This window comes from Pipra filicauda, unplaced genomic scaffold (assembly GCF_003945595.2).
Source record: "Pipra filicauda isolate LSUMZ 115617 unplaced genomic scaffold, ASM394559v2 scaffold35_size7292922_pilon, whole genome shotgun sequence".
Taxonomy (NCBI): Eukaryota; Metazoa; Chordata; class Aves; order Passeriformes; family Pipridae; genus Pipra; species Pipra filicauda.
In genome coordinates, this window is record NW_024104487.1 from 635,177 (window position 1) to 662,480 (window position 27,304).

General features: G+C 38.1%; 1 protein-coding gene across 1 annotated transcript in view; it reads right to left on the bottom strand.

Moving 5' to 3' along the window:
- Nucleotides 1-27,304, bottom strand: part of LOC113983777 (sodium/potassium-transporting ATPase subunit beta-1-interacting protein 2-like) — a 353,974-nt gene that overhangs the window by 195,167 nt on the left and 131,503 nt on the right. Inside the window, exon 3 of the mRNA XM_039384537.1 lies at nucleotides 24,224-24,361. Coding sequence (XP_039240471.1) covers nucleotides 24,224-24,361 — 138 coding nt within the window. The remainder of the gene's footprint in view (nucleotides 1-24,223; nucleotides 24,362-27,304) is intronic.

The following is a 27,304-nucleotide window of genomic DNA, read 5'->3' on the forward strand; positions in this document are numbered from 1 at the left end:
CTAATATTCAAATGCACATGATTATAATCATGGGGATTTTTTGTCTCTCAGTCTTCAAGTTTCATGCTTCTGAAGGTCATTTATGAGAATACTCCCAGGAAGGGAAGACATGGGGAGCAATGTAAATGCATTTGATATGTCATATATTTACAAAAGTGTTTTTGCAAGATTGACCAGATATATTTGTTTGGTAAGATATCCTCAAAATTCCTGCTGCAAGTGTACATTCTCCATAGATATAAAATGAAAAGTCATCATTCTGTTTATGAGGATTAAAAAGCTCAGTAGGCAAGAAAACTCACATTGTAGATCTGCATTTAAATTTGATTTAAATTAAAAAGAGAAGTTGTGTTTTTTTCTATCTTGTGCTAGGTCTATATTAAATTCCAGTGGAAATTCTCTTTTCAGTCAGTCATACTGTCAATCAGAGTTTATAACTGCAGTTCCCCAAATGCAGTCATACTTATTGTTATACCTAAGTAGTCCTGTTAAGTTCAGTGTTTTACTGATATATATGAAAAGTTAAAAAATGCACCTAGGTGTATGTAGGATTGATTTCTGAGTTGTTCAAATATCTTTGTTCAGTTCAGCAAGCATTTCATGACTCCACACAACTGCCTATTCATAGAAAATCAAAGAACAGGTAGCTCAATGACTTTAATGAATGAGTGAAATGAAAATCTTCTAATTAGATGTAGTGTTAGCATCAACATTAACCTTTTTTTACTTTTAAGATTCTTAGTACCTTGTCACAATACTTGTGATACTTGCTAAGGACCGTGCAAAGTAACAAAATAGTGATATTCAGTACTCATTTTTTTCTTCCAAAAGGGTCCTTAAACTTTTTGAGAAAAAGTTAGAAATTAATATTCAGTTATGTATGGCATTTTATGGGATGCAATTTTTATTAGAATAAAATTGAGGTCATATATAATTTAATTACAACAAAACTCTCCTCATTTGGTAAAAGCAGAGGAAAATTTTTGGACATGTGTTTATTCTAGAAGGATATATAGAATTATACAAATAGCAAAAGAAAACTTGCTATTGGAGAAGCATTTTAAAATAAGTAGCTCATCAAAATGCAACTATTTATTGTTTAAGATGTTGTTTATTCTCTGGATTAGTTAAAGGAAAGAAATAGAATTTCAATTACAACTGTTATATGCTATGTATATTAAAAACTTTCCATTTTCACTGGTGACAACCACAGCATGCACACAACTATTGACTTAAAACCTTTCATGAGGAATGGATTATAGCATTTCTCCTTCTGGAAGATATAAATATTTCATGTCTAGCTCAAGAAAACTTCAAATAGTTAAAATCTTAACAATATCATTCTCCATTCACTTACCATGCTCCTTCTCACAGAGATTTTACAGCAGGGAAGCCTTATAAGGGTGAGGATCAGTTTTCACTGATATTCATTGTATGCCTTAACCTTCTGAATGTCCCCTTGTTATACAGTTTTCTTAGTTTTGGCGCATGTAATTAGAAGCATAACTGAAACCAGTGCATTCGAGCTTCAAAGGGAGATTTATTAAGACAGAACTCAGCATGGCTCTATTATCATAGAAGTACAGACTGATTTAGGTTGGAAAAGACCTCCAAGATCATTGAGTCCAACCTTTAACTGATCACCATCTTGACAAAATGTCATGGTTTGAGACCCTCAAAAAAATCTAATTCTCTAGTCAAAGCCCCCTCCCCCATCTCAACCTAGTATAAGATGTGTTTTTTCCAGACAAAACACGAGACTCAGAATGGGGGAAAGGGAATATATTACAATGACTGTACAAGTAAATATTATAATACATTACACATAAATATTATAATACATTATACTCATAATCTCAACTATTTCTACCATGACATAAGTATTTACAATGGATCAGATCTCTTCTCCCCTCCAAATAAAAGTCCAGGAGGGAAGAAGGACAGATCCCTTCTTCAGAGCAGCAATGTCTCTAAGGCAGCAGGTCTCTCTGTCTCTATGCAGCAGCCGTAACTGGATTATTGTAGCTGGATCTCTTTTCAATACACACAAGGGGATCTCCAAGCCCCTTGGCCCGTCATCTCCAAACGAGGGTCTTCAAGACACAAGGGGGTCTCCTTTTACTCCTCTTGGCTCCCCTTCGACTCCAAGCGAAGGCCTCACCTGTGGACTGCCAGCAGGGACTAAACTCACTTCACCACAGGCATATCACGAAATGCAGGGGCATCTTCATAAAAGTCCCTTCCTCAGGGGGGTTCACCCCTGAGTCAGAACATCTTGGGCAGCATTCAGTTGAAAGCCTTTGCCTCAAGAGTTCTACCAGAGCTCCTGTGCTCTGTCTCAGGCTGCTAGGCTTGCCAGCAGCAGCGAGGGGGGTCAAGGTCAACCCCCCTGCATTCCTTCTCCGTCCCAGTCCAGCTTCAGGACGTCTTTGAGCTTCTCAGCTCTTCTCTCTTTGGTGCTGCAGCACTCCAAGGCTCCTCTCCTTAATAGGAGTCCATCTCCCTCCTTTCTCGGAGGTCTCAGAGGGGTATGGGGTTTTATTCCAGTTCTTACCCCATCTTCCTCTCTCCCTGCTGCTCTCTCGGCTTTCTGAGACAACTCGGTGTCTTCCTTACTCAGTTGCATGCTGTTTCTGCTGCTTCTCCGGTTCAGTTCTTATCTGTTGGCTTTTAGCCACAGTCTCTGGATGCTGCATCTCTGCTGCTGCTCTGTCTCTGCTCACTCACAGTGGAGAAAACTGTCTTAGCTCTCAGCTGCAGGCACCTAGCCTAGCTTTATGCTGTTCCAGGTCCCTGCAGCCCCCCCCGCTGGGGGCTGGGGGGGCCCAGCCCCCAGTGGGCCTGCTGCTGTTTCTCCTCGTGGCTTTCACAACATGGCCACTTCTTCTACTACCAAACTACAACAACCTTCTCTTCCGTTTGCTTGTGGTATGTTTACATTTCGCAGAAGCGCCCATTGGACAAAACTTCAAAACTTCCAGGGGTCACCACCCCCTGGGGTTTTACCATTTTACAACTGCAGGGGGAAAACTGTTTCCCCCCACCACACAACGAGACCATGTGTCTTAGCTTAATGAGACAAAGTGTTTGCTACGGAGGGCAGGAACCCCACTGGAGTATAAAAGAAGATTCCTCCTTCGGGAGAAATTCACCCAGTTTTAAGGAAACATTTGTTCATTTGGCCCCAAGATATTAAAACAGTGATACAATGATAGTATTGCATTACTACTTTATGTGTTGTCTGCTAAGAAAATAGCAATCCTTTTCTATGATAGGCTGATCAGTTAACTAGTTCTAATGGGCACTAGGCCTTTGAAGATTGATGTAAACAAATAGTATCCTACTAAACTACTAATTTCCATATTTAAGTTCTCAAGAAACATTTCTAAGTGTAAATGTTTCTTAATAAGTGAGTAGAAATGGCTCCAAGTATCAGGGAAATGAAACAGCAGACTACTCACAAACATATTAATGAATATTCCTGGTTGTCTTAACGCAGCTGTCATTGACATTCTGCACTCACTGCTCACCATGGAGCTTCAAATAGATTACATAAAAAAGATGGAGAGACAGATGATAGATTATTCATTGAGAGTCAATCCCTATAGGGAGAGGGCTTACATTTCTTTGATTTTTGTACTCCCTCGTGATAAAGGTTACATTGTAAAGAAATGGAAACTGTCCTCCCATTCAAGTAATCGCAGGATCTGACTGTGACCACTTCGATAGATTTAAATGAAATGGGAAGCATCAAATGTTATAGTTACCTAGTCTAAGACCTCCAAACAGAAAAAAATCCCCCACAGGATACTTAACACCATAGCTATGCCAAAACCACCCTTTCCCATTAGACAAAATGAGATTTGACATTTTAGGATTTTTTTTAAGTTGTTTTGGAGTAAAAAAAATCCCCAACAAACTAAACTCAAATTACTTAAAAAGATAACTAAATAGAGGTCATCATGAAAATAGCCTTTTAATACAGCACCAGCCTAGGAAGTATAGGAGCAATTCAGAGCCTATAGAACCTTAAATCTTATTCCCTCATATCTCACTGAATGGTCTACTTTCTACTTTCACCTACTAGCCTCCCCACATAGCTAGATTTGAATTATCTTGGTAGAAAGTAATTCATTCCCAAAACAAATATATTACTGTGTCCAATTTAAACAGTAATAAAATCAGACTTCTAGCAATAGCAACAAGCCAAATGAAAAATTCTAGTGAGTGTGAGCTACTTTGTTTTTGTCATAAGTTAAACTCATGGTTCAATTAGCAGTCATCTGCATCTTGAAGCATTCCTGTCTCTAGTTGGATTTCACAGAGAGACAGACTAATCTAAGCAAATCCTAATCATTAATGTAAATAAATGCCAGTTTCTATGAAAATCTACCTTACTGGTAGCAAAAGCAAGTGGTCAAATTGATTGTGCTAAACCTGGATAGTTGCTAGATATCAAAGCTGCTAGGGGACATCTGAATTAAGTGTTTTGAAAGCAAAGAAACATACTGAAACATTTTGCCATTCAAATAATGGGAAAATACTTATGTACTATTAAGCAACTAATTAAAAAATAGTATCAATCAAACATAGTGCTTTTTAATTCAAAAATACTGTCAGTACAACATACTGTTCTCTAATGTATCCTTAACTCCCTTGGACTCTGTGACAGGAGCACTTCAGATCTCTCATCACTAGGACAATATTTTGCAGCTCATCTCATCAGCACAGTTTTAATGACCTGAGGAATATATAAATGTGAAACTTACAGAGTCTAATGGTTTGTCTGGAATATATATGTATAAGACAATATTCAGATACTGGAGTCAGTCAAGTTCAACATGTACACCACCCTATCTAAACAGGACTCAAATTAGCAGGGAATATGCGAGCCTTAGGAAGTAGTAATTATGCCATGGAGGCAGACAAATCAAACCAAAAATTAAAAAAAAAACAAACCTGAAAAAAAAAAAGGGAATAAAAAAAGTGGCTATCTCATTTTGCTTGTAGAGATAAGACTGAAAACTTAAATTTCCCGAATGCAACAACAGAAGGTGCTGAAAGATGCTATCCTTTATTCTAGGAACTTGTTTTGTGTGGTATATCTAGTAAGAGAGTCCAACAGAGACATGAAGGCTCATATGAGGATTAAAAGAAACGTAGAAGAACTGAAGACACAAAAAGCTCAGAGAGCTGAACCTCGGAAGGATAATTTTTACAGATAGGTTAAACAGAGCATGGGCAGCAGAACTGTGCAGACTCCATTTTTGAGAATGGGAACTGAGTAGATAATTTGCACCACAGCGAAGTCCAGGAGACCACAGATGGCAGTGCATCTAATTACTGCCCAGACACAGCATACATTAAGGAGCACGAGATCTAATACAGGCTCCTAAGTTATGTGAATGGTGAGAACATTCATTAATTTTTGTAACTACTAAATGAAGGTTTTCTATAGAGAAACAAGGCCAAGAATAATACAGTGTGATTAAGTCCATATTCTATTTTGTTTGCATTCAAGACAAGAAAATTTTAGTTTTGGGATCACTTTGGTGACACAAACTCTTCTAAAGACAACAAAAAAAATCCTCACAGATTTCAATGTGTTTCAATCCTCATGATTTTCAATGCCAGCACTTACTTGACACCTATGTTTCCCAGATGACAGGAAGGGATAAATCTGAGAGTCCCATTGCTTCTCCCACCAGTGAAATGAACGCTAGTCTTATGGGGAAGGCAACATTGTATTTAAAATTTCGAGTCATTGTCATGCATGAACATACCCAACACTAATCCGACTTAATCAGAGCTTTTTAGTTTCTACAAACTCTCAGTGGTATGGTTTGTGCAAGAATCCTCCTATTATGCCCATCTTTTAAAGCGCAATGGAGTGCAAATCACAGCACAGAAGGATCAAAATTTCTTTACCTCATTTCATGATCATTTTGCTGGGTTTGATGTCATCTAACATACAGACTTTACCTTCCAGTTCTAAAAGGATGTCAGTGGCTGCGCTTCAGATATTACAGCTGTATTATTTAACTTTACATAATCTCTAGTTACATTATTTCCTATTTTTCACATCAGGTTTACGAAACAAAAATTAAATATATATGTTTAACATTCATATATTGACAATTTTTCTTACAAGTAGTGTAGTACTGCACTTTTATAAGTAAATTCTCGAGAGTGGAGTTGTTTATTTACAGCTGCTAACAGTGTATGCCTTTTCTAATGTAAGTCCATCTAGGGCATTTTAGTCAACATGTGGATTGTTTTTTTTTAAACCCTAAGACTTTCCTGTGACTTGCTGTAAGTTCAGAGTGGGCTGGATTTTATTTCCATTTTGGTTTTCTTTTTTACATTATACATTTTTGCACTTTGATTAGAGATTGTACCTACTAAATTAAAATATTGATTCCTGAATTCCTGTGGTAAATCTAATTTCTGTGCAGTATACTGAATAGACCTAAATATCACGTTTAGGTATCTGGAAAAATATATGATGCTTTGTTTATTTGTGGTCTTATCTGCATCTAAGCTGAAATCCAAACTGTTGAACAGTGCCCATTTTCAGAATTTTTTGTGGCCATAAGTAAAACTGACCATTTTTAGAATCAGTTATGCTAGAATTCAAATAGCAAATGGTGAAAAGTCAGTGTCATAAAGTTATGTCAAAGAGCCTTGTCACACAGAAACAGCAAAATATCTTAGAAACAGACACGTATCACAAAAGTGTGCTTATATTCACATCATGTCTATACTTCTGTGAATTTAACAATGACATCTTTATGAGAAAAAAGCACTGTCAATCAACCTAAGACATGCAGGCAAAACCACTAATATTGGTAGTAATTAAAGTTATTACAAGGGTAAGTCTTTCAAGACTGAAATTGGATCTTAATTTTTTACAGAATCAAGCACATGAAGATGAAATCCAAAATTTACTTAACTAGCCCGATTAGAGGTGTAGAACCCATAACCTTTGTATCATTTATATCACTAAACCCATTTCAAATCTATGAATATGTATTTCAGCAAGACTAAAGACAGAACAGTTCTTGTTTCACAGAAAGTAGAAGTAGTGGGTAGGTAAAACCAAATTTATAAATAAAATCAGTGACACACTTGTTTAAACACTAAATTTCAAACAGAAGTTTGCTCTTCAGGCAGATACAAAATTAAATAAGCAGAGTGATAGTGCCACAGTCTATGAATAACTTTTTGGTATTTAGTCATGATAGAAGAATTTTTAAGATTACTTTAGATCTTGACTAGAAAAGCCAAACTGATTAACAGCAAACTGCTAAACTAAATGATATCAACTTAAAATTAATTATTTCCTTTTCATATGCATAATCAATTCAAACTATTTAACAAAGAACACACGGTTGCAATAATTTTGCTTTTTTATGCATTAATTACAGAATGCTATCCCTTAAAAAAAGTTTTTGTCCAAGGACCAACATCTATGATCTTCCAAAAGATGGTGATTTAATAAACTTGAAAACTTTTGTAACTATTTTTGATGAATTCTTCATTTTTCTGGTTGGACAGTAAACCCATCAGCTAAATATTAACTTTTTTTTGTAACCTATAAAGTAAAGAAAAGCAAAACCACTCATTGGTCTCAGAGCAAAAGCAGTACAGAATCTTTAAGTGGCTTAATGGCTGACAAAAGCAGCATGAAAACCAAAACTGGTTATGTTTCATTCACCCAAAATTGATACTGAAATCAATTAAAACAGTTGCACAGCTTAATATAATAAATAAGTAGGAATCTAACAAACACTATGAATGTAAATAGCTAAGAAATTACAGCTAGAAACCAAATTGAGCAGCAGCACCATTGGTAGCTCAAATTGGTATGGAGGGAATCACGGCATTCACTTGTAAAACTACAATGTTACTTTACTAGACTTGTTTAGAAGTAAAATTTATATTGATATGCAAAATTCTGTCCTTAGAGGCATTTATAATTCAAATCATACCTGCTGAGTTCACAGCACATAAAATGCTGCTTCACTATGATCTAACCAACATGAATGTATGTAGCATTAACATTTATGCCTAATATACATAATAACCCATAGAACAAACAGCAAATAAATAGTGCCCTTGACAGCTAAATTATAGAAATAGGGAACAATGGAAATTTTGGAACATGTTTAGTAGTGCATTTTACAACTGTACTCATTGTTTATCTTGCCATTCAGTGTAATTCAGAAACTGTATCTTTACTGGTAATGGTACTCACAGCAACAGGCGAAGCTTGAAAAAAGTACAGTGCTCTGTTTCTTGTGGAGCTTCAGGAGTTGAAAAACATAATGAAAACATTAAAAATTTTAAAAGGTAAGTACAGATGGGAAGAGAAAAACATCTTTGAAGTTCTGAAATGGAGATTTGTGACAAGATTTACAAATTATTTTTATGTAGATCATTGTTCAGAAGGAAAAAAAACCCCACATTTGGAATATAACTAAAGAAAATCCTCTCCATCTTCTCTCAAAATTGGAAATGGAGATTCGTAAATGAATAGAGTACTATAGCTTTGTGTGATTCTCAATGCACCTTTCTTAAAGCATAACCTCAGGGTGACAATGAAGCTCACAAAAAAGAAAGACATATTTTCTAGAAAAAAAAACTCTGGGAAAAAAATGTAAGGATGGACTCCAGGTACTGTCAGGTCATCCTTTGCGAAGATATAAAACGACTATGACTAAAGTTTACTTCACTTGAATTATGAGACTGTGTGAACTTAATCAGTTGGCCAAAACAGGAACTTGGTTTCAGTACAGTACTGGTAAGTAATGTTGTGCAGACTTCATTTAATTTAAAGTGGACAACTTCATTTTAGCTACATGCCATACAATGCCATTTTAAATATATATGTAGAGATTGGTGGCTGAATTAAGGTGAAGAGAAGAGAGGGAGACATAGACAGAAGTACAGAAGGAGCTGGAAAAGAAAGAGAGGAGGAGCAGAGCTGTTGCTACATGACAGTACTCCAGATCAAATCCTGAACGTGTAGCCTGTTGCAAAGGAGAAGCAGTAGTGGAATGTGAGATTTGGACAGGTAGTCTGGACTAGAGGTAGTGTTTCCTGTTCTTTTCTAATGTATATTTCATTGTGCTATAAGCTGTTAATTAAAATAAATTAATCTCTTATTGGAAGGAGCACAACTATGGGTCACATAACACTGAGTTATCACTAAGAAAGCTTCAGGCACCAGCAAACTTTTCCCTTGCTGAAAGAATGTGCTGGTTTTGACTGTTTTCTTCACAGCGGCTGTATGGAGCTATGTTTTGGGTTGTAGCTGAAAAGAGTGTTCATAATCTAAAGATGTTTTTGTTGCTGAACAGTGCTTGCACCCTGTCAAGGCCTTTTCTGCTTCTCACAACAACCCACCAGTGAGGAGGTTGGGTGCTCACAAGAAGTTGGGAGAGGACACAACCAGTACAGCTGATCCCAACTGATCACAGGAATATTCCATACCATATGACATCATGCTCAGTATATAAAGTGGTAGAAAGAGGGAGGAAGATGGGGATGTTCTGAGTGATGGCATTTGTCTTCCCAAATAACTGTTAGGTGTGATGGAGCTCTGCTTTCCTGACAATGGCTGAGCTCCTGCCTGCCTTTAGGAAGCAGTGAATGAATTCCTCATTTTTCTTTGCTTGCACATGCAGATTTTATCTATTAACTGTCTTTATCTCAACCCATGAATTTTCTCACCTCTACCCTTCTAGTTCTCCCCCCCATCCCAGCAGGGGGGAGCGAGCATTTGGCTTTATAGGACTTAGCTGCCAGCTGGGACAGAGAAATACTTTCCAAAGACTGTTTTATCATTTTTTTTTCTTATTGAAGTATTCCACACTGTTAGGTAGCTGTGATTCAAATCTTTATTCCTAGACTTTATAGAGAATTTGAGGCATTTTTTTGTTTGCAGGATGCATTGGACAAAACACTGGCGTGTAATGAGAAAAATGGGTCCGCATGCTGATCTGTCTCAGCCTTTCCTCTGATACTGAGAAAACGTCTCAGACTTAGTTTTTCAGTTCCCATGGTGTAGAACAGTGCAGGGGGAATACTTTCCTACCTCAGGAGTGTGGCACAAGGACAGAGACATTAAAACTCTGAAGCGAACTGATAACTTTGTGAAAGCATGGTGTAATGGTATACAAGATAAAAAGATAGATCTATAACCTCTTAGACAAGCATATGTCAGCAGTAATTGATATATGCAAGCTAGAAAAAAATACTAAATAAACACTGGGAAAATCCACAGTAACAAGTATAGGAGCAAGTATGGGAAATATAAAGAAATCTGATTACTCTAGATACAGAAAAACATTTAGCACTGAACTGCAGAGGTCATCTCAGAGCAGTGGAAACATTACCTTGCTTGATTTTTAATCATCTCTAGCTGGCCAGAGCTCCTGGGTGCTTGAGGAATTTTAATGCTTTCCACCGCAGTTTAGGTAGCAGTAGCAAACACCATGGATTTTGTCTCTAATCTCTTCCTTTAAGTATCTGTCTAAAGACTTCATCAGCTAAGTCATTCATTCTCCATGATCTTTATAGTATTTCAACTAAAAAAGTGCCAATTAGACATTATTTTAACAGAAAGAGCTACTAGTTCTTATAAAAAGAAAAAAACCCAACCCCCCAAAAAACAAACCACAAAACCCACTGTGGAATAAAACCCACTCGTCTTTATGGTAACAAACCAGAGGATTTATTCCAAAGAAAGAGAAAATGAAATGTAGAGAAACTTCATGTTTTGGCTTCTTTCCAGGCTGAGTTCTCTGGTTTGAATGAAAAGAAAATATTAATAGCAATTGTACATGGAACTGTACTCCTCAGTGTACAGTCCCCAGAAAACCATCTTCCTTTTCTGTGGAATGGATGAGGGAGAGACATTTTGAATGGCTACTTTTTAAACATGAATACAATTCATTCAAAGAGGATAAAAGCACTGGGAAAGGATGAATATAGCTGAATTCTACACCAGTCAAACCTGCTATGAGACTAATAATTGAGGATTTAAATTAAAAATATCAGACAGTTTCATGCACTGAACAGGTTCTGCATAATATTTCCTGGAAATCAATGCTGTACTTAATTATATCATGAAATTATAATCTTTCATCTTCTAATACTCAACAAATATATCACTTTAAAAACAATATTAGCTTAGTATCTTTAAATGGACTTCTTAAAATGGAAAACTTTTAAAAAATCTCTGAAAATTAATGAAAATCCATTTCAGTCTGAAAGAAAACAAAACTCCAAGCAGAACACTTACTGAAGTAAATTCTATCCTGGAGTCTTGTCCAGAGTGTCTTTTGCCATATTTTCTGAAAACATATCAAATTAATTTTCAGGAATTGGTGGTTCTAAGAACATAATAGATCTCTTGCTCAAATAAGTGAGAAGAGTCTATTGTGTTTTCAAAATGTTTACTATTTAAGAAGCCTCTTGGAGTCTGGCAGTTTCTCCTTAATTATCTAAATTAAACATCCAGAGGGCTAGTACACTTTTTCTCTTTAGAACTCTGTTTTCTGACAGTAGGGGACTTCTGAGAAAATAATGTCCTACACAAAACTTAGGAGAGTCAGAGACTAAGGATCTCTTATCTGGGATTCCTTTTTATGTCTTGACTAGTTCTCTGATCAACAGGGTTTTGGTTTGTTTTTTTTTTTCTATTGTGCTTTCTTAGAGCTGGCAGACTAACTGTCTGGGTACTCTTTAATCTTGAAAGAATATTTTACACTTTTTAAAGAAGAAATTTCCTTTTCATAATTTCCTTTAGATTATTCTTTGTACCTCAATGCCTCACACCTAAATATGTCCCAGTGAAGAGAGGAGATGAAAGCAGTCAAACTTTACCCAGACAATCAGAAAAAAATTACTTTATTCTAAATAGTATTAGAATATTAAAATCAAGAGCCAAAAAGGGGTAGAAAATGCAGAGAAATTTACTGTAGAATGTCTTCTTTCATCTACTTCCATACAGTCAAGACAGATGCACCCTGTGTAATACTATACTGGAAGTGATTCTCAGACATATTTGCCCAAGACTCAGCTGAATCTCCAGGGCTTAAGAACGTGAAATCCACTGAGATCTTTTACAAGTTGTCAAAATATTTCTAAAAGGAGAAGTCAAAAGCCCAGTGTCATCAAAGCCTAGACTATCTTTCTGGACTGATTATCAGGTAAAAAAGAAGACCCCCTGTTTTAAACTTTTATTTAATTTATAAACTAACTGATGATAAGAAAGAATTGGGCTTTGACCAGTGGAATACTTAAACCTTTCCTTGATTAAGTTCTGTATATGTGTAAGGCATTAGACTCAAAATTTGGACTACTCGAACTCCTAGAGCTATGACACTGACCATCAGGCTACTGAGTAACTTCTACTCCCTTCAAATTCCCAGCCCTACCCTAAAGCAGGCTAGATTCAGTTACTAAAGTAACTACTGAGTCTGTCCTTTTAAATAAAAATGAAACCACATTTAAATCCACAACATACTAAAATCTAATCTTTCATCACAACAAAAGCACTCTATTAAACAGCATATCTCCCTGTGAAACAAAATCCCTTTCAACATATGTTGTTTAAAGTCCAAAGGGCAGTCTTCCGCTTACATCCCTACTGATTTTTCACAGCATCTGCCAGAAGTGAGAAAAACCCTCCAATAATATAGCAGTTAGCAAAGTTTACAAAGGTCATTCTATGGAGGTAGCATCAGTAGTGAAAGGACAGACTATAAAAAGAATCACAAACTCTACTCTTCTGTGACATCCAAATTGTATCAGTAATGTTCTATAACAATTTTTAAGAGAAAAAGTTGTAATAAGATGCTCTTGCTCCAGGTATTTCCGAACATGGAGATATTTCAGAAAACCCCGACGAGATCTGAAAGAGAACTACCATAAAGGTGACCAGAATAAAGGATACTTTTTAAGAAGATGAGCTATGACAAATAGCAAGCATTCCTCAAACAAAATATTTAGTATAAATTCTGTAATGAAAAGAATGTTAAAAATATTGAGTACTTACCATGGAAAGTGCTACAGAGAATTCATGTTGCTATTCATGGCATGAAAAGCATTTCAAGAAAATGCCTCTGTGCAGTAAATATTATACCATAAAATACTAGTGTTTCATCTAGCATCAATTTATCTGGCATAACAAAAATTAAACCATGAATGAAATTTGAGGTTCAGGGTGGAGGTGGATTCTCTAGCACGGTAATATTCTTAATTCATATTATGATTTGGAGTTTTAAGAGTGTTCCAAACATGGCTCTGCAAAGTTTACTACTGGTCATTTAAGTTTTCTATTTTTAGTCTGTTCTTTTTTTGTTTGTCCTCATACACTTGGCCATGCACTTTGAACTTCAAAGCTTTTTCTTACTTCTATACAATCCTATGCTGCATTATATTTTTAGCAATTTTATTTCTTAGTTTACTTCATCAGACACAACCTCTCAGGTCCAGAGAAGAGCAACAAGACTGATGAAAGGACTCGAACACAAGTCCTATGAAGAGAGGCTGAGGGATCTGGGGTTGTTTAGCCTGGAGAAGAGGAGGTTCAGGGAACACCTCATCACTCTCTACAACTACCTGAAAGGAGGTTGTAGGCGGGGGGGGGTTAGTCCCCTCTCCAGCAGCTATCAGTAAGACAGGAGGGCATGGTCTTAAGCTCTGCCAGGGGAGGTTTAGGTTGGATATTAGGAAGAAATTTATTACAGAGAGAGTAATCAGGCATTGGAATGGGCTGCCAAAGGAGGCTGTGGATTCTCCATCCCTGGAGGTTTTTAAGATGAGACTAGATGTGGCACTTAGTGCCATGGTCTAGTAACTACGGAGGTGTTGGATCAAGGGTTGCACTTGATGATCTCGGAGGTCTTTTCCAACCCAGTTGATTCTATGATTCTATGATTCTATTTAGATGTAGGCAGAACTTTCCATAATGGTCATTTTGGGTGTTGCTTGAACTTACACCGTTTGTATTTTCTGAATCTTTTTGGTTTTTCTGGTTGAAAATGTAATGGTAGTGTGCTTATGATATTGTAACTTGAAACTGGATGAGGACCTCTGCTTTTACTTTCCCAAGTGTAAGAACATCTTAATAAGCATTCAATTCTCAAATAAAATAGCTATTCTGTCCTCCCTGTTTAAGGCACATATAGTGCTAAATCCCTGGAATTCTAATATCTGAGGAAATTACTATTCTGTCAACATTTTCTTTTATTGCTTGTCATTGAGATACCTCTCTTTTTTGTTCTGTTTTAACTTTTCCAGTGGGTAGATACCTATTTGGATTATCTCTAACTTTTAAGACATTGCTTAAGTTTTCATTGACACAGATTTTTCTACTAACATGGAAATATAACCTCTGTGGTCACAGACTTCCTGGTTGATCTGGCTTGTAAGTACTAAAATATAAATCACATAGCATCTCAATATTTTCAACCTGAGTACAACAAATAAATACTGGAAATTTTTACACTGAGAACAGCATGGATAATTGAAAAATGTTTTCTACAACTATTTTTTCCAATTTAGATGGATTTACTTCAGTCTTGTTCAGCTTACTTTCTGGTTCATATTCAGCAAATATTTTAGTAAACAGAGTGACAGAATATCCCAAAAACATAATCATTCTGTTGCTGGTGTTACTGGTATTTGCAGAAACTAAATTCTGATTTTTCAAACTCATTCATGCCAGAAACGCAAGTTTAAGGGGCTGGTCTTCTTTGAAAGAAAAGTAGATATAATATCTACTTTTTACGTAGCTAAATGTTTTGTTGCTTAATTTACAAAGGAAATTACCAGAAATCTATGTTGAGCATTAGAAATAATGTACTTTTTAACTAGATACATTGAAATACAGAACTGCATATATAGATATGAAGCCATAAACAAGGGACATAGACAAGGTAGAGATGTTTAATTCATTCTTTGCCTCTGTCTTCAACATGAATGACGGACCAAGGGGGTCTCAGTGCCCTGAGCTGGTGGACCATGACTGCAAGAATGCTCAACTCGTGGTGGACCCTGAACTTGTGTGGGATCTGCTGCTCCAGCTGGATCCCTACAAATCTGTGGGGCCTGGTGGGATTCCTCTGAGAATCCTCAGGGCTAACTGATGTCATTGCAAAGACTATCTCAATGATTTTTGAGTGCTCTTAGGAACCCAGGGAGGTTCCAGTTGACTGGAAGCTGACTAACATTGTTCCAATTTTCAAGAAGGACAAGAAGGAAACTACAAGCCTGTCAGTCTCTCTTCAGTTCCTTGTAAAATCATGCAGAAGATTATTCTGGGAGGTATTGAAAAACACCTGGAGGACAAGGCAGTCATCCGTTACAGCCAGCATGGCTTCATGAAAGGAAATTCCTGCTTGTGGAATCTGATTTCCTTCCATGACAGGGTAACCCATCTAGATGATCTAGGAAAGCCAGTAGATGTAATCTTTTTGGACTTAGTAAAGCTTTTGATGCTGTCTCTCACAGTATCCTACTGGACAAAATGTTCAGCACACAGTTAAATAAACACATCATGCAGTGGGTGAGCAATTGGCTCATGGGTCAGGTACAAAGAGTTATAGTGAATGGGGTAAGATCAGGCTGCATCCAGTCATTAGTGAGGTTCCACACGGCTCCATTCTTGGCCCAGTTCTCTTCAACATCTTCAGAAGTGACTTGGATGCAGTGCTCAAAGGAATACTAAGCAAGTTTGCTGCAGACATCAAATTGGGAAGAGCTGTCAACTCCTTCAAGGGCAGGAAGGCCCTGCAGGGAGACCTCAGCTAATGAGAGAGATGGGCAATCACCAACTAAAGTTTAACAAGGGCAAGTGCCAGATTCTGTACCTGGGATGGGGCAACCCTGGATGTATGTACAAAATGGGGAAGGAGATGCTGGAGAGCAGTGCTGGAGAGCAGCACTGTGGAAAGGGCCTTGGGGGTCTGTTGTGAGTTGAGGTGGCTGGGTTTTTTGGTAGCAAGGGGGGCTACAAAGGGTGGCTTCAGTTAGAAGCTGCTAGAAGTTTCCCCCCCAGTGAAGCCAATGATATCTGGTCACAGGAGGGACTTCCTGCTACTGGCTAAGGGAAAGCCAATAATCACGCCTCAGTGATAACATATTTAAGAATAAGTTGCGTAGAAGAATTTTTGAGCCAGGGGAGAGCTAACTGAAGCTCCTGGGTGGCTCTGCCGCCTCCCCCGCCACGGGGGGGTGAGGGAGTGGCACGGCAGCAGCCTGGCTCAGGCTTCTCAGCACCTAGCCTGGAGCAGGCAGTGGCGGCCCCTGCAAAGGGACGGCTGGGGCCGGGGCATGCAGCCCTTTGGAGAGTGGCCCCACAGTCTCCCAGGCCCACCCCACAAGCTGCCCATGCTGCTCTTGGCAGTGCCGGCCGAGCCAAGCGGCAGCCCCTGCGAAGGGGCGGCTGGGGCCAGGGCTGGGGCCAGGGCATGCGGCCCCACAGAGAGCGTCCCTGCAGACCCCGGGCCCGCTTCACGAGCAGCCCATGCTGGAGCCTGTCCTGCCCGAGGAGCCAAACAGCACCGACAACGCCAAAGCCCTCAAGGTGAACTGCAAGAGGTGGGGTTGGGGGGTGCCCCATGGGCTAGGTCAGGGCAGCAGAGTGGCACCTGCTGGCAGGCACTGCCCTCCCTTCCCCCCCGACTGGGTCAGGGCCGGGGTGGCCCGACGCGGTGCAGCCGAGCCTACGCTGGAGCAGATGGATGCATGGAAGAAGGCCTTATCCCCATGGAAGGCCCGGGATGGAGCGGAGTCCTTCGAGAAACTTGTGGCCCGTGGAGAGGAAAATGCACGCTGGAGCAGGTTATTCCTGAGTAGGACTCATGGCCCTGTGGGGGATCCACATCAGTACAGCTCACACTACAAAGGACTGTATCCTAGGAAGGACCATCGGGATGCAGAGACTCCCCCTTGCACCTCAGGGAGAAGTGATACTCGGGACAGTAGATATGGAAGAACTAGTGCCTGAGGGATGGACCCACGTTGGAAAGGTCTGTCAAGGACTGTTACCCCACGGAGCAGGGGATGGACTCAGAGCTGTGCGCCCCCCCTGTAACCCATGGTGAGAACCGTGGTGAAGCAGGCTGTCCCCCTGCAGCCCACGGAAGAGTGACCTACGGGACAGTAGATTTGGAAGACCTGTTGCCTGAGGGATGGATTTGTCCCCCTGCACTGCTGCGGGGTGAGGAGGGAGAACACGGAAGGAAGGAGGGGTGGGTGGAAAGTGTGTTTAAGACTGTTTTGTTTCTCACTCTTTAGATCTTATCCTGTTAGTAATAAATTCTAGTATTAACCCCACGTTGAGTTTGTCTTGCCTGTGTGACCTCTCCCAGCTCAGAGTGACTCTAGTGGGTGCCTAGAATCCGGCCAAGGTCAACCCATGACAGTTCTTGGTCGGTGGCAAGTTGAATATGAGCCATCAGTGTGCCCTGACAACCAGGAGGGCCAATCATGTCCTCAGGGGCATCAGGCAAAGCATCGCCAGCCAGTTAAGGGAGGTGATTGTCCCACTCTGCTCTGCACTGGTGTGGCCTCACCTTGAATATTGTGAGCAGTTTTGGACACTACAATATAAAAAAGGCATTAAACTATTAGAGAGCATCCAAAGGAGGGCCAGGAGGATGGTGAAGGGTCTGGAGAGGAAGCTGTATGAGGAGTGGCTGAGGTCACTTGGTCTGTTCAGTCTGGAGAAGAGGAGACCTAGCAGAGATCTCATTGCAGTCTTCAACATCCTCACGAAGAGAAGCGGAGGGGCAGGTATTGATCTCTTCATGACCAATGACAGGACTCAGGGAAATGGCTTGAAGCTGAGTCAGGGGAGGTTTAGGTTGGATATCAGGAACAGTTTTTCACACAGAGGGTGGCTGACCACTGGAACAGGCTCCCCAGGGAAGTGGTCACAGCACCAAGCCTGTCTGAGTTCAAGAAGCATTTGGACACCACTCTCAGACACATGGTGTGATTCTTGGGGTGTTCTTTGCAGGGCCAGAAATTGGACTCGATGATCCTTGGAGGTCCCTTCCAACTCAGCATATTCTATGGTTCTATAATTCTATGAACTACAGAAAAAACATTCACATTCATTATTATCCATGAAAAACCACTGAAAGAAGGAACAAACTGAAGACTATCATTATGTGTGCTTGAGCAAACTTGAACAAACAAAACATTTTGCCAATGGCACATTTTGAAACAGAATCAGTATCCTGATTCAGAGTCTCCTGTGACAACCAACAGACAGTACTGCTACTAAAATGTTCAAGGTCATTTACTTAATTGTACTTATAACATTATTGAGCCTTAGCTCAAAATGATTATGCAGAAAATTATTGCTTATATTCCCAAATTATCATTTGCTCTGAAAAGTTGTGTAAAGCACAGAAGTAGTGTGTGTAACTGTGTACCTCCTTCTATAAATAAATGCCTACATTTTATTTGTAATACAGTATATCATCACATAAGTACAATTAAGCTGAAGCATTGAATGGTTTGTCTCAAAATGGATACAAAAGTGCTTCCTAAGAAAAGAGAGAGCAGGCTCAGGTAGGAGTCTAACTTCTTCAAAAACTTTGTGTCTTGCAATCTGATGAGAATGTACAATGACCATTCAATTTAATTTCATCATCCTTTTTATTAAATGGGTTTACATATAAGTTCTTCTCCCAACAGCTATAGAGAAAGCAGAAGTAAAATATGAGGAAGGACTTCTTTACTGTGTGAGTGATCGGACACAGAAACAAATTGCCCTGAGAGGTCATGGAGTCTCCCTCACTGGAGATATTCAAGAACTGTCTGGATGCAATCCTGTGTAATATGCTCAAGGATGACCCTGCTTGAACAGGAAAGTTGGACCATATCCCACTGTGGTCCCTTTCAACCTGACCCATTCTGTGGTTCTGTGAAAATATATTTTTTAACAATTTCTTTACTGAGCTTGAGTACACACACTTTCTTATTTTAAATAAAGCAATTATCTAGAAAATAAATTGAATTAGGTCAATAAGGTGAATTAATCCAAGAACTCACTTATGTGTTAAGCATAAGCATCCTTTTCTTTCATTACAAGTATCTGTTTACCTGAAAATTAGTTCTCTTAACAAGATTTAGCAAAACAGCCTTCTGAAATGTTTTCTCACCAAAAATGTTGACCAAATCATTCACTATTTGCAGACTGTCTTACTATCTTTAAAATTCTGAAAGGTAGCTCAGAGAGCATGGTTTGGCTTCACAATTTTCTGTGGCATGATTACAGTTGTTTGAAAGTCCCCTGGTATGTACATAGGACAGATGAACTGCCGCACATTTTCACATCCTATTTTAAACATTTAAAAAAATGGAAGATAATAAATTATCAATTAAAATGGTCTTAAGCTATGCCAGAGGAGGTTTAGGTTAAATATTAGGAAGAAATTTTTTACAGAGAGAGTAATGAGACATTGGAATAGGCTGCCCAGGGAGGTAGTGGATTCACTGCCCCTGGAGGTTTTTAAGATTAGACTGGATGTGGCACTTAGTGCCATAGTCTAGTAACCATGGCAGTGTTGGATCAAGGGGTTGCACTTGATGATCTAGAAGGTCTTTTCCAACCCAGTTGATTCTGTGATTCTGTAACTACAATACACAACTGAAATACTCCAAAACAGATTTGGTAGAGTCAGGGCTACTTTTTATATAGGGTATTAAGTAGATCCCCCTAGGTGTGTTGAGAGATTGACAATGTCTAGTCTTTAAAAAGACATGGATTAACTCAGCTATTCTCTCAAGTGCCTAATGGTTTGGCAGACTGATGATGCTCAGACATAAGGTAATTGCCTCTTTCTCTATCTCTTTTTTTTTTTTTTTTTTTTTTTAATGCATAACATGTACCAGTAATAATCTATCCTTTTCTCCCAGACTTAATGTTACCAGGTACAAGGCCGGAAGGGACCTTTAAAGGTCATTTAGTCCCCTGCCATTTGCAAAAATCTTTTTCATTAGATTAGGTTCCTCAAAGCCCCATCCAACCTGGCCTTGAATACTTCCAAGGATGGGGCATCCCCAGCTACTCTGGGGAAAGGTGGGAAAACCCACCCTTTTCAGCTTAAACCTATTGTTCCTTGTCCTGTCAGTACAGGCCCTGCTAAAAGGACCTCTATCTTTCTTATTAGTCCCCCTTATATATTGAAAGGCTGCCATAAGGTGTTCCCAGAGCCTTCTCTTCTACAGGCTGATCAACTCCAACTCTCTCAGACTGTCTTCATAGGAGAGATGTTCCATCCCATTGACTGTTTTTATGGCCCTCCTCCAAACCTGCTCTAACAGGTCCATGTCTTTCTTGTATTGTGGGCAACAGAGCTGGACATAGTGATCCAGGTGATGTCTCAGAAGAGTTTAGTACAGGGGGAGAATCACTCTCCTCTTTCTGCTGCTCACGCTTCCTTTTATGCAGCCCAGGATATAATTGGCTTTTGGGGCTGTAAGCGCACGTTGCTGGCTTATGTTTAATTTTTGTTCACCCGTACCACAAGTCCTCTGTAGGGCTGCTCTCAATCCATTCATCCATTTGTCTGTACTGATATTGAGGATTGCTCTGACCAAGGGGCAGGACCCTGTACTTGACCTTATTGAACTTCATGAGGTTCACATGGGTTAAATGGTGTCCAGGTCCCTCTGGACGACATCTGTTTCTTCCAGTTAATCAAGTGCATCAGTGAGCTTGGTGTCATCTGCAAACTTGTTGAGAGTGTATTCAGTCTTACTGTCTAGTAAAGTGGGTGGCTCAATGTTATATTGGAAATCAGATATTAAATACTATTGATCCCAGTACCACCTGTTACTGATTTCCAATATGACACTGAGCCACCCACTTCATTCTCTGGGTAAAGCTATCCAGCCACTTCCTTATCCATCTAACCCACTCCTCCAATTTAGTAGGCAGAATGTTGTGGGGGACCACATCACAAGCCTTACAGAAGTCTAGATAGATTAGATCCATAGTTCTCCCCCTCTCTACTGATGTAGTCACTCCATTGTAGAAGGTCACTAGATTAGTCAGGTGACTAATAATCCATAGTAGAATATGGAATGTGCACTCAGCATATCAACATAGCTGTAATCCCTCTATAGAAGAAATGGGGAGAAACTTAGCCTCCAGGTGGAGCCCTATCCAGGTGAAGTGCTTTGCTTCTTTCCAGAACCCTTAAAAACTTGCATCGGTATTACCTCTCAGGCACTTAAATGCTAAAACCCACCACATTTACATCATAGTTGTTACCCTGGATAATCCTTGTTCCTACTGGAATCCTCATTCTCTGTTTCAGATTAGTGCTGTTAAGCAGTCCTTTTGTCATAATTGTTTTCACCAAAAAATGACTTAATTATTATCTTTTGAAAAGATATCTTTGAAAAGACTTATTCCCACTCTCAGAACAGATGTTTCACCTCCTGCATCAATTGCTCATTTATTGGCTTATGTCTTAAGTTTACAATCAAAAATCAATGTGTTATTTCTGAATCTATATTAAGATTAACCACTTTCATGATATTAGACTTTAATTTCCTGTCCTCTTTGTCCACCACAACTACTGAACCCCATGTAGTTTGAACTATATTCCAGTGCCTGAGAAGACACAGTCACCTTTTTCCCTCATCCACTTCTAAACTTCCCTGACATTCTTGAAAGTTCAAGGAGACACTTTCAGTTGTGGTGTTCCAGCTGTCTGAAACTTATTTCCTCTTCTCCCTAAGCCACTGAATCATTTCTTTAAACCTCACCTTAAAATCTCCCTGTTCTCTTTAACCTATAATTCACTTCCACTGGAAAATATTTTTGTGATATCCTTTATGAAGCATGTACAATAAAAAGGAAATTTTCTGTAGTCTTGTTGAAGCAAGCTAGACTTGAGGTACTAATGTGACTGGATTAAGGGTTCTGTAGAGTCACTCGAGATAGATTGACCCTTGCAGAATCTATTGAACTCTGAGTATTTACACACACTCTCCTGAAAACCTCATAGCTACACCCTTGCAGGCTTATAGGTTATTGCCTTTCTTGTTGCCTTTGAACTCATAACTTTATTCCTGATATCAGATGGCACCACTGATTTATTCTGGGCCCAACACAACTAAATAAAAGGGTGCAGTTCCCTTCTCTCTCCCTTCAATGACCAAAGAGAACAGCAATAAAAATGAAAAAAAAATTAAAGCACTCCTCTGTTTATCCAACTAAATAAAGGATAAAAATTTCATCAGTGTTTTTTTATCTAAGCAGTCTGTGATAAATGGCAGACTCAAGTGTCTATTATAAACTCTGAGCAAGAAAAACAATTTGATCTTAGATTGGTTCTATCCAATTCACCAAAAGGATGCAGAGAGGCAAACGCACAAAGCCAGATGGGTTACACAGTGAAGGTGAGTTCTGGGAAAGATTTATACGAAAATTAATAGAACAGTGTTGCACAAACCACATCATCCAGAAACTTACGCAAATGATCTCAATTTATAAGGCTGGTATTCCTCCTCATTCACAATGCACTTATCATAGTAGTAGGCCATTTAAATCTAACTTGTTTAGTTCAACTATGCATTTTATATTCATGATCAGTTTTATGCCACAGAATAGTCTTGGAATGGAACATTTAACCCTTTTTCTTTAACTGATATTTGAATTTTGGATATTTATTTTCAAGCTTTTTGTACTCGTCAAAGTACCAGAAATGGAAGAAAACTCTAGTTCACATTCACATGACTCCAGTGTTGTAACTTGAAGGAAACATGAAATATTTAAGGCTTGCAATATATTTTTCAATATTGATGGTAAATTTTTTGGAATACATTAAATTTTGTGCATGCATAAAGACATTGCACATGTGGACACACTTTTTCTGCATATAGATCACAGAGATAGAAACACAGACAAAAATATTAATGTACTTCTCTTAGCATCAAAGTAATGCAATATGGATGGTAGCAGAGAATACAAGTGAAATCTTTCTATATTCTGAGTAACTGCTGGTATATGAGGGAACAGATAAGAAGAAACAGACTTTGCAGAAGTAGGTGCAGATTCAGTGGAGTTACTGGAGACAAGGGGTAATGGCTTTAAACTGAAAGAGAATAGGTTCAGATTAGATACTAGGAAAAATTCTTTACTGTAGTCTGGTGAGAACCTGAAACATGTTGCCCAAAGAAGTGGTGGATGCTTCATTCCTGGAAGTGTTTAAGACCAGGTTGGATGGGGCTTAGAGCAACTTGCTCTAGTGGCAGGCGTCCCTGCTGGGCTGGAACCAGACAATCTTTAAGCTCCCTTTCAACCCAAATCATTCTACTGTTCTAAGATTTCCTAATTTTCATCTGACATGAAAATATGGTTGTGTATGGGAAAATCTTTTCAACTCTTGTCTGTCTCTGAAATGTATACAACCTTTAAGTGAATTAATAGTTGATTTTGACAGTAATATTGTTATATAAATCTATTTCTAATAGAAGGTGTTCTGAATGATGGCTTTATTCTTTCTTTATAGAACTACAAATGGCAAAACCCCCACAAAGTCAGAGAATGAAATGAGGATTAAATTAATACTGCATTGTGCCCGAGTACAGCCATACTAAGTCTTTGTATGAGAGGTAGCTGAATAAGGAAAGAAATGGATAAAAAAATATTAATTAAGGTCCAAATTCTTACTTTCATATTGGAGACCTCAGTTCATTATTTCTTACCGTACCATCGCATTTCATTTTCAGGTTGGACTATAACTTCTAGGAGGCATATAGATAACAGATAGGCACTCTAGCAACAATGGTTAATAACAATAATGAGTAACTATAATAAATCATGGCTCTGTTGAGGAGGTCCAATGTATATAGGAAAGTTATGGCTAGCATTTACTCTAGCTCTAAATTCCTCTAATAGTGAGGATGTTGTAATTTCTTAAACTGACTCTACTTCTTGAAAGTTTGTATTGTCATGCAGTTAAGGATCATATTGACTTTCAGCTTTTGTAGGTAGTTACCAGTTGTGTTGCACGTGTCCCAAAAGCATAATAAGTTAATATAAAATGTTACAGAAGAAAATTAATCCAAGATGAGATTTCTATTTGCTTTATGAGCAATACAATTTGGAGCGCTGTTTTGTTTGTTTGTTTGTTTTATACATGCACATCAGAATAAGCAAATGAAATTCAGTACTTACTCCTGTTATGTAACGAGGTCTATACTGGATGGTTCCAAATAAGCCAAGTATGACTACAATAATATGTATAAAATTTGCCAGGATAGGTGCCCACTGATAACCAAGGAAGTCAAATATCTGCCTCTCGAGCACAGAAACCTATGATTAAAAATAAAAGCATAAATAGATTAGAACAAACCAGAAAACTACGAATATGAGTGTATTTCCCCTTCCCATACTCAAGATAATTACCCTGAGCTAAAAAATAGTTGTTAGCCATAAAATGAAATGAGTTTGCAATGTTTCACCTTCTTGTTTTAATGAAAGCTGCATTTCTCACTGTTTATGAAGTTATATTCAGTTAGCTAAAATATTCTCATGGGTAATTCTACCAAGGTACTATACTGTTCACTAGGATGATATGTTTGCAGGAGGAGAAACACAAATCACTTTGTTATATACAACAGCAAATGCTATAATGTTCTAGGGTATCGGTGCTGAAAATAAGTGACAGGCTTATGACATCTCAGCTACATTGTTTCCACTTACAACACCATCCTCTAGCCTAGTCCTATCTCTTCCTTACATTTTGATTTTTTCCTCTTCCCGCTATCCCAGCTATTCTGTCAGTAACCAAATGAACACAACTTTTTGACCTGGTTCTCCTGATAATGACTCTAGTTTACCTCCTTCCACTGTCACAAACATCAGCTGAAGTATAAGCTGCTCCCCAAGATTCTAGATAAATAATTTCAAAAAATTACTTAAGGGACAATCTCGGGCTGATGATTACTGTTTTCAAGCAATACCATTACAAACAGATAGATCAGACACTAGACAAACTGTCTTTCTAACAGTATCAGTAGTAATAATTTCAGAATTCCACTAGTAGATTTCCCTTAACTGATGTTTGGACATTATGTCAAAATACAGTACTCTAGCCCAACCTATAGGCAGAATGGCACGTTTTGACAAAAATAATATTTATGCTAATATTAGAAGGCAATTTAGTGGTAAATTTAGATAGAAAGACTAAGGAGTTTCTCTGATACCATTCCAAAAATTTCACTAACTGGAATGGTGAATAGATGAGCTTCATGAAAATGTGAAGAATAATAGAAATAAAAGAAAGAGAATAATACTGATAGTTATTAACAATAATAACTAAAATAACAACAATGCGAACACCGCACCAAAAAAAAAAAAGAGTGAGCAGGTTGTTTCTTGATTAAGTTTCATTAAATGACAGCTGATTGTTTACTGAGTTTATGGTACACTGTGGATTAACTGAATTAGTTTATGTGTCACAACTTCATTCATTTAAAAAATATAATCTTTTGAGATCAAGTAGTAAATGAGTAGTAAAGGAGAACTGTTCACCACTGTTCTTGCAACAATATAGTTATGGGAGAATTTTTCAATTTTCATGCCACAGTCCACTACCACAGCAACATTTTCATCTCAAAATTAAGAAAACTTTCTATTAAAAAGACAGCCTACATTTACATTAGCATTGTAAATGTAAAGACTGTTAATTATATAGTATGTACTGGCATATGCTGAACTTTAAAGAAAGACTGTCAAAATAATCCTGGGGAAGTTTGTCAGCCATGTAATTTCAAATTTGAGTGTTCAGGTTTCATGTTAAACACTGAATTTCTTTCCACAACAAAGACCCCTTTCACACAATGCATTCCACTTATAACCAGTCTTGGTATTTTACCTACCATTTTATTTTACATATTTACTGACAGAAAGAGATTCTGTTCCTACCTCATCGAAAATCTTTATGAACTGATTTTTGCTATCCTACCACTCTCCGCAGCAGAGGAACATCATAGAAGATTTCCCAGAATCCCAAGACATGTCTAACAGTGACAATGTGATGAAGAAATAAAAGGAAGATCAAGCTGTATTAGAAACTTCATGAAAACTCAAACTGCCAGTGTTTCTAAGTTTATCATTAAGAAATATTTCCTTGACTACAGATATATATATATAAAAAAGGCCAACATGTGGCATAAAGCAGTATTATGTAGGTCAGTGTGAAGTCTGTTAAGCATGTTAGTAAAAGACCTGTTATACCATAAGTGCTGTTAAACAGGTAACAAAGGGAAAATGTTCACTCTAAGCACAGAGCTCTTATTTTCATCAGCTAAACAAAGAGGAAATGAGAATAGTAAAGCAGTAGCAAAAAGAGTCTAGACTGTACAAGCTTCTAGTGTAATAACAGTAGAGATTCAGCAAGAAAAAAACAATACACGGGAAGATGCAAATCATTAAAACAGCAGGAGATCATACAGTTAAGTATCCCAATTATAGAGGAAAATTGCAGCATGCTAGTTGATTATATGAAAAGTAGAAAAACTCATATCCCTGCTACAACTGTTAAAAGGTTAAAAGGAAACTGCAGTATCATGTATCAACGTTTTGTTTTGGTTCGTTTTGCTTGGTGAAAGGTGAAAGATGCAGTTCCACCAAAACTTGCTTATGGGATAAATTATGCTTATTGGATAAATGGATATTCTGTAAGAATCTTTTATTTCTACAAATCAATGTGCCTTTTTTTTTTTTGGTGACTAGTAATTTTTTTAGTAATTTTTTTTTTAGATTTTCCCATTTCACTCCAAAGAATCAGTTGTGTGTGGGACTGCTGGATACGTGAAATGGCAGCATTCTGGTAGGCTGTCCAGAGATGAAATGCTGTGGAAATGCAGCTGCTCTTCTGTAGAAGATTAGACTACTGCAGCAAGATACATTGTGGATTTATCAAATGGAAAATATAGGACAGATCTTTATTCCCACTTCCTGAAGAGATAAAGGTGTGAAGAAAATAAAACCAATAAAACCAATGCACAAACAAACATAAAAATAGTACAAACTTTCTACATGAGTTACTTAAAAAAAATTCATTTGGTCTGTGTTTCTAAAAGGGGAAAAGTGAAAAGTAGGAAAAAGTAGTGACAAAAGTTATTAAAAACAGTATTATGTAGCTTCCTCCTCTTCCATAGATGTCAGAATCATAAGGGATTTCCTTACATAGCAAGAGAAAATATAGACCTGATTTTGAAAGCTCTGCATTCCTTTACTTCAAAAACTTAA